The sequence below is a fragment of the Prenolepis imparis genome, unplaced genomic scaffold, assembly GCF_030444845.1.
Source record: "Prenolepis imparis isolate NDT839.2.m4 unplaced genomic scaffold, iyPreImpa1.0 SCAF_8, whole genome shotgun sequence".
Classification (NCBI taxonomy): Eukaryota; Metazoa; Arthropoda; class Insecta; order Hymenoptera; family Formicidae; genus Prenolepis; species Prenolepis imparis.
Window position 1 is genome coordinate 18154429 of NW_028141166.1, and position 16506 is coordinate 18170934.

Here is a 16506-nt window from a genome sequence, read left to right on the forward strand (position 1 = left end):
ACCTGGGATAAGTGCCTTTCGAACAATCACGAGAGACATCGGAGGCTGCGATCTAAGCTGAACAAGATTAACGTTTCAACCCCGATTTATCCGATCGTCTATTAAAATTAACCGTAATGTGATGCTATAATACTTTCGTGCTTTTGTCGCGGCGTTTCAAATCTCCCCTCATGCAAATGAGGTGGTCGGTCTAAACACGTTGAAAATCCAAGAATAGAAATTGCACGGAGCAGAGAGAAATTATTTCTTGCAAATATAAAATAACTCATCATCAGACATGTATATTTTTAAACAAAACTCGAACGATTCATATATAGAACGAGTTTTTCAAAAATTTTATTAGTCGACTCATTTCTCTATAATATCTTTGAAATGTTAACTTAAATAGGTTAACGATATCGAATGTCCAATTACGGTCTTACATGTCCAATTATGGCTTTCATTAAATCATGGAACGAAAACATAGAGATATTTCATATTACGGATATTATGGGCTTTTGTTGTGTGTTCTGTATGGACTAGAAATTTATACGCGTCCCTAAAATAGATCTTATTAATAATCACGATTTTGAAAATTTATGGACCTGCGTTGTTTTCGAGCAAATTGATTCAAATATAGGATATTTCAAAAGTACATTTCATATTCACGATTATATTCTAATCATGATTTACTTAAATTTTGTGTAAGCTTTTAAGGTATACAGATTATATTTTCCAATATCTTTTCACGAGCGGGGTTTTCTTTTTCTATATATAAAATAATGATATAGTATCTTTAATAAAATACAAGTTGAATTTTTTTATCGTTTATCCTTACCTTATCTTCAAGGTAAATACTGCTTCTTAATTAAAGTTATTAATTAAGGAGCTATTTACTTTGAACTATTAAAAGGATATAATATATTGCCTCTGGCGGAGAAGATTAAAAGAGCGATCTAATATTGATTCGCGGACACCTTTCTTCCGATTGTTAGTCAAAATATATATTATATTATATACGTAATTGAAAGAGCGAACGTTGGGGCGTAATATTTTCGAAAAGACAATGTGAGACTTTTCGCCTTGCTATTTTTCAAGTACGGACACGATGCCATCCATAGTTTGGAAAACTGCGTTGTAAAGAGTTACGGCTCTTACCTTCACGTGCCCATATTTCCATGTGAAAAGAACGACGGCTGGCAGGCAAGCGATGATGCAGCACTCCAGGATAAGTATCGCCGTTCGCATCAACCAGTTGAGGGATACGACGCAAGGCGAGCCGTCCTCGCAGGACTCGCATCCCTCTGCGCACGGCAGGCATTCGAACACTCCGCTCTCGGCATATTGGCTCTTCTCGCCCTGTTGACAAACGTGAAATTATTTTCCTTACGGCGGAAAGCGACGGAACACTTTGCCAAGGAATGCAAAATGCCATTCTTCAAAAATTGACACATCGAAGCTATACGGTAGATAAAAGAGAGAAGAAAAAGTTTCCTATTCTTTAGAAGAAACATATTTTCGATGCATCGATTTTTTGAATCTAAATATTCTCGTGCGTTATAAATTAAATTTGTAATATGTAATAAATTTTGTAATTTACTTTGCAACCTTTTTGCGGTGTTTTGCCGATTAATAATTCCACTTTTTATAGACTATATAAATTTTTCTTCATACATATTTTCAGATCATAGTCGACGTAAACTCCTAAAGATAAATTAGAATCGACGCATGTCGCGGCAAAGTGGTTTAAAAAAATAAAATGACGAAAATTTATCTATAAAATATATAATTTTGCGATAGCGCGAGAAAAAAAATCTTCGTGAAAAATTACGTACACCATAAAATTCTCAGCGTCTGTCAAACGTGCGGGATATTAGCAGACGCGCGTATCGTGTATGTGACGGACGAAAAAAAAAGAGATATAACTTCCGAATTTGTCTCTTTCGGTCCAACGATGTCTCGTGTGTGTTTTCGCGTGAAAAATTAAAGGGTGATAATTTTTCCGAGCAGCACCTTCCTCCTTTTCCGACGACGTTCTTCCAACAATGCGCGCGCGCATCAGCGCACTGTCCGCGATGTCCGTCGTCGTTTCGTGGGAGGGGAAAAAAAGGTGACACGTCGTTAATATCCAAGCTCCGGTTATTAAGGATATTCGGCGCTGGAGATGTCACCCATTGTAACCCGTCGCGGTTACAAACGGTCGCGCCAACTACGGACGACGAAGGGCGCGAGTGCAAAATGGTTTTGCCACCGCCGCGCGCGGATGGAAATGCCCATCAAATCACAAAAGATACGTAACACACGGTGACAATAGATGATTCCATCGCGCGCCTCGCTGTCGATATCCATTTTGCTTCTACGGGCGCAAAAGTGACGGCTGGCACGAACGACGGACGGAAAACTCTACTACGAGTGAGGGAAAAAAAAGTCGCCATTTCTCCGCCGTCGTAAATAGAATGCGTTACCCCGTTCGTTCGTCGCCGTAACGCTGTTGCCGCCAGTACGATTTAATTGCACTTTCGCGACAATCTATTCTGCGATCCTATTTCCGAAGGCGGAATAGAGAGAAAGAGACTCTGGATGTGACGACGAAAATGGAACGCGATCTGATATCGACTGAAGATTTCTCAGACTCTGGTTTTGTTCTTTTTCTACGACGAAGCAACGATAAATTAAATTTTACGTATAATCCAGTATATTTTATTTATATATGCATCATCGCGATTTTTTATTTGTCAGACAGTACAATAATTAGTATGATAATTCAAAATTGTTTATTCTCTTTAATAAATTACTCTTTAATCGAGAATCAATTCCACATGGCAAATAATCGTGTTATATACGCATAAGCTGGCCCATTTCTATTGCATTAAACTTTAATGACCGAATCTTCCGTCAATTTACTCTGAACCTCAACTAATCGACTGCTTTGTGAAAGGAGCCATTAGAGCCATGACAGCGTTCATTGAAATTTGATGAGACCGAAACGACACCTTCTGTCATATTTATTATATTATATTATATTAATTATATCATTTCGCGCTGTGTGATAGAGATAATTTTTCTATTTCTGTGGAGGAAAAAAAAACGCGACACAGAAAATAGAGAGTAATATTATATATCGAGCAGCACATTAGGGAGCGTAAAGTAGAGCAAAGCTATTTCTGGTTCGGCTTTAAACCACTCACCATCATCAATTTCTCGTACTCTTCCTCTATGACAGTGCCATTATAGTACCTCTTGTCCGATTTCGTGTCCGGATAGTAGAAGCCTCGTTTGCAAACGCATCGATAACTACCTCGACGAAAACCAAGTCCGGGAATGGCGATGCACTGCGAACAGCGTGGACGAAACGATTAATTGTATTTAATCAATTCTAGTTATATCAAATCCTTTCTGTTATTAAGCCTAACTATGTAACAATCCATCGAAATTGTTTCGACGAATTGTTCGCTGAACTCTCGGCTGACAGAACGATCAGAATTTGTGTCTCTCTTTCTCTCTCTCTTTCTCTCTCTCGTGGTCAACAATAATTATATATCATCTACATTTTTCATTAGAATAAATGTGACCTTGTAAAACGTTGAAAAATTTACTTAGTCAAAAATTAAAATTCTACTTTAGTCAAATTGCTTCGCGCGTATATATTACTTACATAAATAAGGTTCGTGGTAGCGTGATTTTTTGATTGCCGTAAACAATTTAATTGATCTCCAAACCAGAAGTTTTTCGAACATCTAATATTCCCAAAATTTAATGATTAAATGGATAGAATCGAAAATTGGAAAGAAATTTTATATTAAGAGTACTTCAATTTAAAATTTAAGGGGATGTACTCTTACTTGAAAATAACAAAACTGATCATGTTTCACTAGAAGGGATTGCATGTAGCGTAAAAAATGGCGAAATATATTATTTTTTCATACATATTTATGCAGCTATTACCATTTACTTTTTTTCAAAAGAAACGAGCGAGGCAATATTAAAAAATAAAGTCATAAAGTAAATATCATAAGTTAAAAAGTGTCACGGCCCATAAAACGGAAATCTATGATGAACTACGGCTTCAGTGATCCAAACAACTGCATGCTTCAGTGGTCGAAACAATTTTATGTTACAAACATATTACTCGCAATCATATATAGCAAAGTATAAAAATTGAAATGATGAAAAAAATAAAATATACTGTGAAATAACAACTATCGAAAGTTAAAGGTAAAAAAATCGCGAAAAATGTTTTCTTATATTATTTTTATAAGAAAAAAACGTACTTGTTTTTATCTACGAATAGATTCGGGATGAAGCCTGTTTGAAACGTTATCTCCAAATTGCGATCCTCTTTTCTGAAGTCGCATGAGTTATCGTTAGCCGAGGATTGGAAAAACGTGGTTTCAAACTTTAAGGCTTACATAAGGAGTCGGGCGACATTGATCTATTTTACATCTCGCGAAATTTTTCCCATATATCACTGCATTATTACGTGTAAAGGAGAAAGCAAACTTTCAAACAAATTTCAACTAACGTATTCCCAGAACAAGGCAGATGTAAATTGGATAAATATAAATTAATTTGATAAATATAGAAAAGAGCGTGAAAAATTAAAAACTATAAAACGAAATTAACGACAAATTGACTCCATTTAAATTTTTACTATGGTCAAAATGTTATGAAATTTATCAAAAAAATCTGCAATTAAGATGAAAAAATATACCGCGCCACGCGATACTATTTAAATGTTAATTCTATCGTTCCGGAATGCAAATACTATTCAATAACTCTTCCGCGCATTTTATAAAGATTAAATGAAATATTTTGACAACCTCTGGAGCGCGCGTAATTTTCTTGCGAGTTTTAATTTATGAAAAGTAAAGCACGCCGATACCGCTCGCGGTTTATTATGTCCGGGGGACAAAAACGCTGCGCGAGCAGTACGTAGCCGTGTTTTTCGCATGGCGGAAGAACCACCTCGCTATACAGAGTTCTCCACCCTTCCCCTTTCTCTCTCTCTTTCATTCGCGCGATAGGGTCGAGAGTGGCATTTACAAATAGAGTCGGTCGCCACGTGGAAAAACATTCCCCCGGTGGCTTTGTTCTCCATTCGGTACGGCGCGTTTAAGCGCGCGCTCCGGCACCGAAGGACACTCGCGGGAAACATCGATCCTGGGGGCGGATAGGCGAGGAGGTATAGAATGCGCGACGAGAAATTAGCATTACCTCGGTGGTGCGCTTTTTGCACTTGTCGCTGGCGGCGAATATGTTGAGCTGCGTGGATCCGGCCGGCAACGGGCACTGATCTATGTCTACTCGGCGAAGGTCTATGTCGATACCGCTGGTGCCCCTGCGAACGATAAATCAAACACGTTTTGCGATTAAACTCTGCTCTACGTATATATAAGATGGGCTTAGACTTGAGCAACCGACTTGCGACCCCGGAGGGTGGCAAATTTCCCCGGAGGGTGGGCCGCCACTTATCGAAATTAGATTAGTAGTAGAAACTATAACCCTCCGTTTTTACGTAATTTAAGTACTTCTCGGTAATGGGAACCTAACATCTGTTCCTAACTAGTCTATCTTCGTCCAACATATATTTTGTAACATATAGCTATAATCGCGTTTTTTTTTCTTCGCGTCTTTAGATACGAGTTTTAAAATAGATTTCTCTTTATTATTAAAATATGCCACCAAAAAAGAAAGAAGATTATAAGAAGGTATGAAGATAAAGGAATTTATTATGTCAGGAATAAGACGAAAAAGGGCATAAACGCGGAAAAGACGGACTCCTTAAAAGATACATGTACCATGAGATGAAAGTAAGGTATCATAAGTGATGCTTGTGACACTATTCTCTTTTTACGTAATATAATCTTTAATGTCAAATCAGATTATACTCTTGCTTCTCGTTTTCTAATACATAATTCAACACGCGTGCGCATACTGAAGCCGATTATGCAATATATCTTCTCGTTGATTCTCGACTCGTGTAATCCACATGCGCGCGATAATCCTTCCTCTAACATAAATAAAACACAATAGCGACTGCTTTATGCGATAAACAGAATAAATCTCAGTGATAATATATTTATATGTCACTTGTTGCAAATGTTTTTTTTTTCTCTTAAGTTTAAAAAATTTTCAATTCTTTATAAAGGTCTCGTATAATCCATTCTTTTAAAATTCTATTAAAATTTTTGTAGCATCTTATTCTAATTTAATGTTACATTATTTATTTGTATTAAAGGGATCTCTTTTTCCCGTTTATACATACACAGAGAGAATTTTCTCTTAGAATTTACCTTGAAAATCATGATAATCGTGGGATAATATTATGGTATAAAAAGAATTTTATGAGAATTTCTTTGATTAATATTTATCACAATAAAAATAATATCTATTACAATAAAATATAAAGTATGTTTGATTAATTTTACTATGCAGTTTAATAAAATTAATCATAATATTGTCTCATGATTTTCAGGGTAAATTCTAAGAAAAAATTTTCTTAGTGTATATAAATTAATAAATAAAAATTTTGTTTAGATATATATGCGATTATTTATATGTATGAATTTTAAAGTTCGTCAAAATGATTGTTTTTCAATCGTTTAAATTCAACCTTAATGTCTTGACATTGAGAAATCGTCGTCATTATTTTTAGCCTCTCTCGCGTGACATGACTGAATAATGTTATCGTAGGGTCTGGAAACAACCCGTCTAACAAATATAACTGTATAACCTGTTCGACTTCTCCCTTTTTCGATAGTTGGCCGGTATCGATTCTTGATTTGCAAGAATTACGATGCGTTCGCAGTCGCGCTGATAACAAATTTCCTTTAACGGATATTGCATTCTTCGGAACGGCATAGCCCCGTTCTTTTCTGACTGTCGGCATTTACCATGATTTCTGCGTGCAGTGGTCCGTGAAATTTTGCATTTTTGGATTCGAAGCGGGAGAGCGACGCTATTTCCGACGTGCAATTGCGAGCGAATTTTCGCTATCCTTTCCGCGAACATATCACTCGGCTATTTCGTAAATGGTGATTTCGCTTAGTCCAGTTGAATGGAAACGTTTCAATGCATAGCGAAAACGCTGTAATTTACTTTCTTAACTATAGAAATGTTAAAATTTTAGTATAAAATTCAATCTCGACTTTTTTTTAGTAGTTTTGATATAGAAATTAAGAAAAACAGAGGAAGAGAAAGAAAAAAGGATACTAAGATACATATGTTTATAATTAAATATCAATTATTTTTCAAAATGAAACATATAAGATGTTTTAAAAATATAGAATTAATTTTTCAATTGCAATTATTCATTTTCCAATATATTAAAAGGTTAAATTAAAACATATAAATAAATTAAAATATATATAAATAACCAGAAATATCAAAAGCAATATCTCGTTTCAAATATCAGAGAGCAAAATACAGTTTTGTGCGAAATAAATTTCCTTCAATTGCTATTTAATTGTGCATCATTGTAACCGCCATTGATAATAATTTTATATTGAAACAATAATGATCAATTTCATACACCAGCTGCAGATAGAGCACAAATACCTCGGCATCGTAAGTTTTCGGAAAAATATTTTAGGGCCAAACACGAGGCAAATGTGAAAATGGTAATAACGTACCCTACCCGCGTCTATAACGCCACGTGCGACTGCTGCCGTGAAATTGCAAGAATTTCCGCCCGAATTGTGGCAGAACTGAGTTGTAAAGGATACCATTTCCCATTCCCCATGTTGGAGGCCAGTAACAATTAATATCTAACTATATTGTTTCACAGAAAGAGAAAGAGAGAGAGAGAGAGAGAGAGGGAGAGAAGGGGGAAGGGAAGAGAAGAGAAAGAGAGATTCTCGCTCTGTTGACACAGAGACTTCAAATAGCTGCTTGCGGAATAGAACTAAAAGCCCTCCAAACGGTTAAATCAATTTGCATAACTGAGTTCCGTTCGTACTTTAGATTAACTCTTCGTCTCGCGTGACAGAGACATATTCAAATTTGCCATTAAAATTAATTGAATATTGATTAAACGTCGTCTTTTATCTTGTCTTCTATTACGATATTTCTATATAAAGATTTATTGTAATCGGCACAATCCTCTCTACACCTAGATTAAACCTGTTACTGTTGCATAAATATATGTTTACATATGTATATCCTCTCGTATTGATCTCTTTAAAATTCTTCTCCAGTATATAGATAAAAACGTGATTTTGTTTATATAGGAAAATAGCTGATTGGATCACGTTCTGCATGCAAAAATCAACTAACAATGTTGTGGTTGTTGGTCAGATTTTTCATGCTGCATTTAATCCAATTATTCTACCGAGTAACGTCAGTTAATATAAATATTTGAAAACTGTGAGAGAGACACAGACAAGTACCACACACATTCGCAATGGAATAAAATTAGATTAAGTAAAATATCATATATATAAATACAGTGAAAAATAACATTACGAGATAAAGTTGCCTTTAGCTGCATGCAGCTATTTTTTTTATTATTATTATCGAATACTATATATTTACTGATGCTATATGTTTTTATAATTTACAATTTAACTTTACAATTTCGATGCAAATCACCAATTTAGAGCGAAATTTATTTTATTTAAATAGAAATTTAATTTAAAATGTAAAAATTGAAAAAAGGAATTGTGATATAATCTCCGATAAAATTTCTATTGAAGAAAACTCGGGAGGATTCAGATCACAAACATTCCACAGAGCTAAAAGAAAATACGATTATTTTGCAATACTCCTTATATAAGGACATATTTAAGCTGTAAGCAATGCGCGCTGGGCTATAATAAGATTCTATAAGAGGCACGATATCTGCATACTTCGTCGCCAGGAAGGTGAGGAATGCTGAAAATATCCCGACCCCGTATTCGTCAAATTGGCCATATCGATTATCGATTGCAGCCACGAAAGGCTTGGGTTTCAACGATGAGTTCCGAATTATCATCGCTCTCACGAAACCGCGACTTCATCTTCCATTAAGTTAAGTAAGATAGCGATGTTCGTTATTGTGTTCCATTAATGCATCTAGACTTTGAGAGATAATCGATAACAACGATAATTTCTATTAAAACAGTCAATGATTTATCTTAAATAAATAATAATTAGATACTTAAAAAGTCGCTAGTAAAATTTTAAAGTAGGAACGAAGTAAAGTCGACCCAACTAGCCAAAAATATATTTATTCAAAAAACACACAACGTTTCGACCATATGGATGTGGTCCTTATCAAGTGTAATATTCATTAGTAGAGTTCATGAAAACGTTTTTGACGAATCATCATAACGATAGGATCGTTTTCTCTCTTTCAAATGTTTGACAAACTTGAATTTATGTTATGTTTATTTAAATATGTTGTAACTATATTATGGAAAAGTTGACGTTATCGTTAATTTCGCTGCACCTCTACTAATGAATATTACACTTGATAAGGACCACATCCATATGGTCGAAACGTTGTGTGTTTTTTGAATAAAAATATTTTTGGCTAGTTGGGTCGACTTTACTTCGTTCCTACTTAAATAAATAATTACACATAAACAATTATATAAATATACATATATGTATGTCATAAAAATATTAAGAAATAAATTATGTTTTAATTTTATCGTAAATTAATAAGAAAAATTTTTTAAATTTTGTATAATTAAAAAACTTTTTTATTCGATACAATTAAACAATGGCTCTTATAAACTACGAGAAAATAATCTACTCGGAATTCGTCAGAGAAGACAATCCCATTTCTGATCCCGATTTCACGTATTCATCTAGCGTGTACCAATTATCCGCTAATTGGTCCTAATTGATTTCATCTGCTCGCTCGTATTCGGCGTTGCCTTCGTTTATTTAATCGTGTGAGGAGCTAGGCGCATGTGTATTTCATTATCCCGACTTATCCCCCTAAGAATGCCGGTACATGGCGCGTATAATCATCGGCGTGTAATTCCGGCGCAAGTTACGTCGTAGGTATATATAATAAGGTAACCGGTTAAACCATATAAATTAGGTGTGCATGTGCCTCGAAGGTTTTAGCAAACTCTCGATGCCGTGGTAACGCGGTGACCCGTGTCGAAAGCCGGGTTACCGTATTACAAATTAGATCCGCTAACTCTTCTCTAGCAGATAATTCGCTTAAGCGTCCGGGCGCGAAATAGAGCGGGCAACCCGACGGTCTTGGCTAAGTGGATTTTTCATTTCCGGACACAGAACCGATTGTAATTACCTGTAATTATAACGACATCGCGGCCCGCACCTGCGGAATTAAGGATCCGATGAGAGAAACTTGGGAACAAACAAGAGAGCTCTTGCCGAGAGCTTTCGTAGAAAGATACAAGATGTTCGCGGCCGATTGCATGTCTCCTTCAAGTCGCTCTGATCCTTCGACAAACTCGATCAATCTTTCCTTAAGAGAAATTCAATAGATTACTCACTTATCCTCCGTTAGTTAAACGTGTGCGCGAGTGTAACTGCTCGATGAGAGAGAGAGAATCTCTTCTTCTTTAGCTAACTTTAAATGAACCTCGTCCTAATCGAAACTTATCTTTAGAACGTTTGAAATATTTTTAAATGGAATTAATCTGATATACTGTAAAGTATTAAAGAAGTGATGATAAATACTAGCTGTTATTTTCACCAAAGATAAATTGTCTAATTAAAGAAGATCCGGTCGAAACGGTCAAGAATATCTTATAAACGGATTTTACTAGATGATCCTACTTTGAGCGGTAATTTGCTTAAGTACTAATTTTCTTGGATCCTAACATGCTTGGGTGCCAACTTCCTTGAATACCAAATTCCCGACACCCACCAGATTTCAAGAAGTTCTACCATATAAGACTTGGCTTTGATCCTAGTTTGCTTGAATAGTCATTGGCCCAGATACTAGTTTGCTTAGATACCAGTTTCTCTTTGTGCATTAAGTTCCATTTTTATATTTTTCAGTTTTTTTTAACATAATATTGTACAACTTTCTTCTCCATAAAAGATACGCCGTAAGGCATTTAAGTTCAAAGGAATCAAAGAACTGTAGCAACTGAAACTTTTAAACAAAATATTTTAGTATTTAAAAATGTAAAAATATAATAACAGAATCTAAAATAAATTAGATTCAAATCAAAGAAGATAGAATCAAATTTTAAAAAATTGAATCGCTCGAAAATGTTTAATTAAAGACAAATGAGAAGAAAAAAATAGATTAAATAAAAGCAAAGTCAACTTCATATCCAAGCAAATAAACAGCAAAGTGAATATTCGAAGATTAATCTTTCTGAGTAAACAACTCTAGATTTGTAAGAATTCTATTAATCCTCTCCTCTCACACACAAAATTATAAATAAATATAAAAGAAAAAAATCATAATATATAAAATATCAAACAAAATAAGAAATAAATTAAGCAAATACACTAAAAGTAAATCGGAGAATATTAATATCGGAGATAACTGGTTTTAATGAACGCTTTTCGCTTCTAGTTACGTTTTACTCATTCGAGAGAGAGAAAGATGGTAAAAGATTTAGTTGCTGTCCTGTCTCCCCGATGAATATTTGTCACATGAAACGAGGATTCACCGTCAGCTTGCACTTGATGCGAAGTAAACGATGCACGAACGCGAAGATAGGCGGATAGTGGAGCGCGAGAGTGCGGAAGAGGAAGGGATGAAATTCCCGATGGAAAGGGAGAATGCAACGCGATGCAACGCCGAACGTTATATCGCTCTCGCGTCGTCCTCGTCATCATCCCTCTGAATCCATTCGCAATGCGTCGGCAAAACGCTTTCGCGAAACATGACACGTAATGTGCATCGCAAGGTGCATCAAAGTGCATGAATTCTATCCGTATTAGTAAGTCGCATCGGTGCATCGATGTTAATTGCATTTTCGAACGCGGCATGAAACTTTTGTATGTCAAAGCACACAAATCTGCGTCCGCAAAATTACCGTGCAGAATGATCTATCCGAGTATCTTCTCCTTTGTAAAAACTCTTTAGAGAGAAGCTTATCTCTTTTTATAATTAAAAAAATTTTTTTTTTAAATTATATACATATGTCTCGACAAAATTATGTATCAAGCCATGTGTATTAATTAAAAAAAAAAAAACATTCTGTTATTTATTCTATTTTATATTACATATACACACTAGCGGATCCTGACGTCGATAATGGGGGGGGGGGGGGGTTGCAAAATTATTTTATTTAATATTTTTGGTTTCATGATTAGCTTTTATTCCAGGATCAACGACGTCGATAGCTCTTTAATGTTTGTTTTTCTTTATTTATATTTTTTTAACAAATTCAGCAAAACTGTTTCTTTTAATTTGCAGGGGGGGGGGGTTAACTCCCCCCCCCCTCAGGATCCGCCAGTGTATATATATATTATATAGATATAAAGAATTTCTCGCCTAATTATTTTCGTGCAACGAAATTATCTCATCATTTCGTCGTATGTCTGACTTAATCTATACTTAACTCCTTGAATGCGTAATGAGTATAATTTCCAGTGTATCTTATACTTTTATATATATATATATATATGTATATTATACAGATATAAAGAATTTCGCCTAATTATTTTCATGCAACGAAATTATCTCATCATTTCGTCCTATGTCTGACTTAATCTATACTTAATTCCTTGAATGCGTAATGAGTATAATTTACAGTGTATTTTATACTTATATATGTATATATATATATATAATATACATATATATAAAATATATATATATATAAAATATATATATATATATAAAAGTATAAAGTCTAGTCTACAATGGCAGTAAGCAGTATAGAGTAAGCAGTAAGCAGTAAGCAGTATGAAATGGGAATTGCCCATTTCGTTACTCCCGGTCTTTACATCCACTAAAAACAGTATACTCTCTATTCCTACAGCCTTGTTATTGCCATTGTATACTGTTTTTAGTGGATGTAAAGACCGGGAGTAACGAAATGGGCAATTCCCATTTCATACTGCTTACTGCTTACTCTATACTGCTTACTGCCATTGTAGACTAGGCTTTAGATACACTGTAAATTATACTCATTACGCATTCAAGGAATTAAGTATATATTAAGTCAGACATAGGATGAAATAATGAAATAATTTCATGCACGAAAATAATTAGGCGAAATTCTTTATATATATATATAATTATACAATATATATGTATAAGATACACTGTAATTTATACTCATTACGCATTCAAGGAGTTAAGTATAGATTAAGTCCGACATAGGACGAAATGATGAGATAATTTTGTTGTACGAAAATAATTAGGCGAAATTCTTTGTATCTATATAATATATATTATATAGATATAAAGAATTTCACCTAATTATTTTCGTGCAATGAAATTATCTCATCATTTCGTCTTATGTCTGACTTAATCTATACTTAACTCCTTGAATGCGTAATGAGTATAATTTACAGTGTATCTTATACTTATATATATACACTAGCGGATCCTGATGTCGATAGCCCTTTAATGTTTGTTTTTCTTTATTTATATTTTTTAAACAAATTCAGCAAAACTGTTTCTTTTAATTTGCAAGGGGGGTTTTAACCCCCCCCCCCCCCCCAGGATCCTCCAGTGCATATACATATATGCTATCTGCTTTTATTTATTATCTACATCCACGATGTTTAAACCTTTTAAAATCTTAAATAAAATCCTATCATTTTCGATGTTTAACATTCCATGAATTTTACGCTCTATTATAGCAACCGTTACGACGCTTAATTCTTTTTAGTTTGTGCCTTTAGTACTTGCGGTTGGAAGGACACATGGTTTTAGAACACCTTATATGGCACTTTACAATGAGGTTTTCAGCTCGTCCAGAGAGAAAGCGCGATAGAGAGAGAAAGAGAGAGGAAGAGAGAGAAAGAGGAAGAGATAGCGAGAACGAGCTTGTGGAGGCGAAATTCTGTTAAAACTAACTAAGCGAAGGTGGTCGTGAAAACAATTTCACTCGCAACAAGGTAAGCGCCCTTATGGTCCCCACAAAGCGTTGCAGCCTCCTTGACGGCATTCTTGTTGTAAGAGGCGACCGGTCTTGGTCTTGACTTCTGCCAAGCATTTCGCTAAGATTGTCAAAAGAATTCGAAAATTCCCTGACTTTACCTAATTTTTTCATAATTACCTCTTTCACGTTTGTTGCAAGCTTTTACAATTTTTTAGATTTAAAATAAGCATAACGAGAACAATTTATGTTTTATATATTTGATTTTGTAATAAATGTGTGTAACAAAAAAGTAATACGAGCAGATATTTCCTGGAATGTGATAAAATATTATAATAGAAGATAAAATTTCTTGATAAAATACTCGCATTGTACACCTCTATTTCATGTCCTATAATAATTCTTCAGAACTGCATAAAGTTTATGTCAGAGAGCTGCCATTATTTCTTGAAGTCTCTTTTATATGTTGTTAAAAACTCACAGCCGCAAAACGAGGCACTAAAGGACTTATGTAACTGTTCATAAACTGTTTCTTTTTCTATATAAGTATGGAAAAATGCAATTTCAAGAAAAGTCCGGAAAACTCTAACTCGCCCACGAGAGAGAGATTAACTCTATTATATTGCCAAATTTGATTTATGCCATTTTCAATATACTCTCATTACGCAAGGCACATGAAATGTAATCAAAATTATTCGGTGAGTTTAATTTATGCCGTAATCTATTTAATATTATTATTGTTCCGGCACTTTCAATGAGGGCAGATGTTATATATTCCGCGGTTTAAGGGCAAACAAATGAATGAATATTCTATAAACCGCATGAATACATATATACATAACAATGCCTTTGTTCTACTTCTCTATACCGGAAAATAAAGAGTCGTTTTTGCCATAAGATATCGATCTGAACAACGAGATGTGCCGTTTTCTATTTGCGCGCCGCATTCGGTCCGTCGCGTCGACGCGTTTTCTCAAGAATTTTCTCCACGCGTTTTCAGTAGCCTAATTGTACTCCATTGTAACCGTCATTCCATTCTTCCCCTGTCGTACTCTTTCAACCAGTCGGAATTTATTTTCCGCGCGACGACGACAGGGAACGTTTGCTTTTCCATTAGTAATTTGATTAAAGTCTCCCTGTGCGGAATTACGTTACGTCGCATTTCGCAATTATTTAATGAGTCGTGTACTCTTAAAAAGACGTAATATCGAGGTGCCATCATTGGCGAGATAACGCGAAGTCGAGGTGATACCTTCTAAGATGCGTATAGAATATATATATATATATATATATATATATATATATATATATATATAATATATACAAAGTATTTCGCGAGAACATCAAACTTTACGAAGAAAACTATCCTTTGACAAATTTAGTCGACCTCTTCCTGTTCTAACTTCAAAATGATACTTCGGATATATAGAGATGCGTGACAATATCTTACTCGACAGTTAATTTTAAATAGCATCCTCTTTAATAAAATTCTAGCTTTGAACTCGATTATTAAAATTTTCAATTATGAAAATTAGCAAATTGCTTGAAAACGGTTATTATCAATTTATGAAATATATGTAAATTACGTAGCAAAAGTTTCATTAAAGTTTTACGGAACATTACATACAGAAACAGAAAAAATTTTTTAAAAATCACCAATATTTGATTGTAGAATAAAAATCATCACAATTTATTAATTTTATTTAAAACTTAATTTTTCATTTGTCAAATTGTTCCTGGCATGAAAAATTCAGTCAAAATTAAATATTTTTGAAACTTTAATTCAGAATATTTTCATAATACGGTTTCATAATACTTTTAAAATGTTAATATGTTTGTTGCATGAATATATATATATATATATATATATATATATATATTTTGCATACATTTATATTTCTATATAAATCAATATTTTAATGCTGTTAAATTAGTTAAATTTAGATTATATATTTGATCATTAAAACTTATTTAAATAATTTATAACTTACGACAAAATCAAGTATAGAATTTTATTTATGATATTAATGATTTCTATTTATTATTTTGATTTTATTCAATTTTATGTATCGTATAATGATAAAATATATATGTGCATTCTAATATGTATATATTTTATTATATGTATATTTTAATTTCTTTATATGTTTTCTGTATTACATAAAATATGATACATAAAATAATAAATAAAATTTTATCCCGAATTTTATCATAAATTATAAATTACCCAAAGCAATTTTAAAATTAAATTGTATTTCAAAATTACTTTATGTAATTTGTTTTAATATTGTGAAATAAAAACATTAGCACTGCTATTATTTATTATTTCCTATTATCTCCTATATGAACAAAACAGCATGAAAATAGATACATCAAAATATAGACATTGTATAAAATGTCCTTAAATAATCAGCAATAAAGAGCAAAAGTTTAATGCATGTTAAATAAAATAATATTAAAATAATATTATAATATCTAATATTTCTACTAATATTTTACCTGTGTTAAATAATTCAAGCCAATTGTTCATAATAAAGTATGTGCGTAA

At 33.6% G+C, this 16506-nt stretch overlaps 1 protein-coding gene across 4 annotated transcripts in view; it reads right to left on the minus strand.

The window, feature by feature from the left end:
• Positions 1 to 16506, minus strand: part of LOC145939655 (uncharacterized) — a 93625-nt gene that overhangs the window by 20596 nt on the left and 56523 nt on the right. For all 4 annotated transcript variants that reach the window (XM_083044123.1, XM_083044124.1, XM_083044125.1 and 1 more), the window contains 3 exons: positions 5194 to 5317; positions 3168 to 3311; positions 1138 to 1338 (listed from right to left, as the gene is read on the minus strand). In XM_083044123.1, the coding sequence (XP_082900249.1) occupies positions 1138 to 1338; positions 3168 to 3311; positions 5194 to 5317 (469 nt within the window). The remainder of the gene's footprint in view (positions 1 to 1137; positions 1339 to 3167; positions 3312 to 5193; positions 5318 to 16506) is intronic.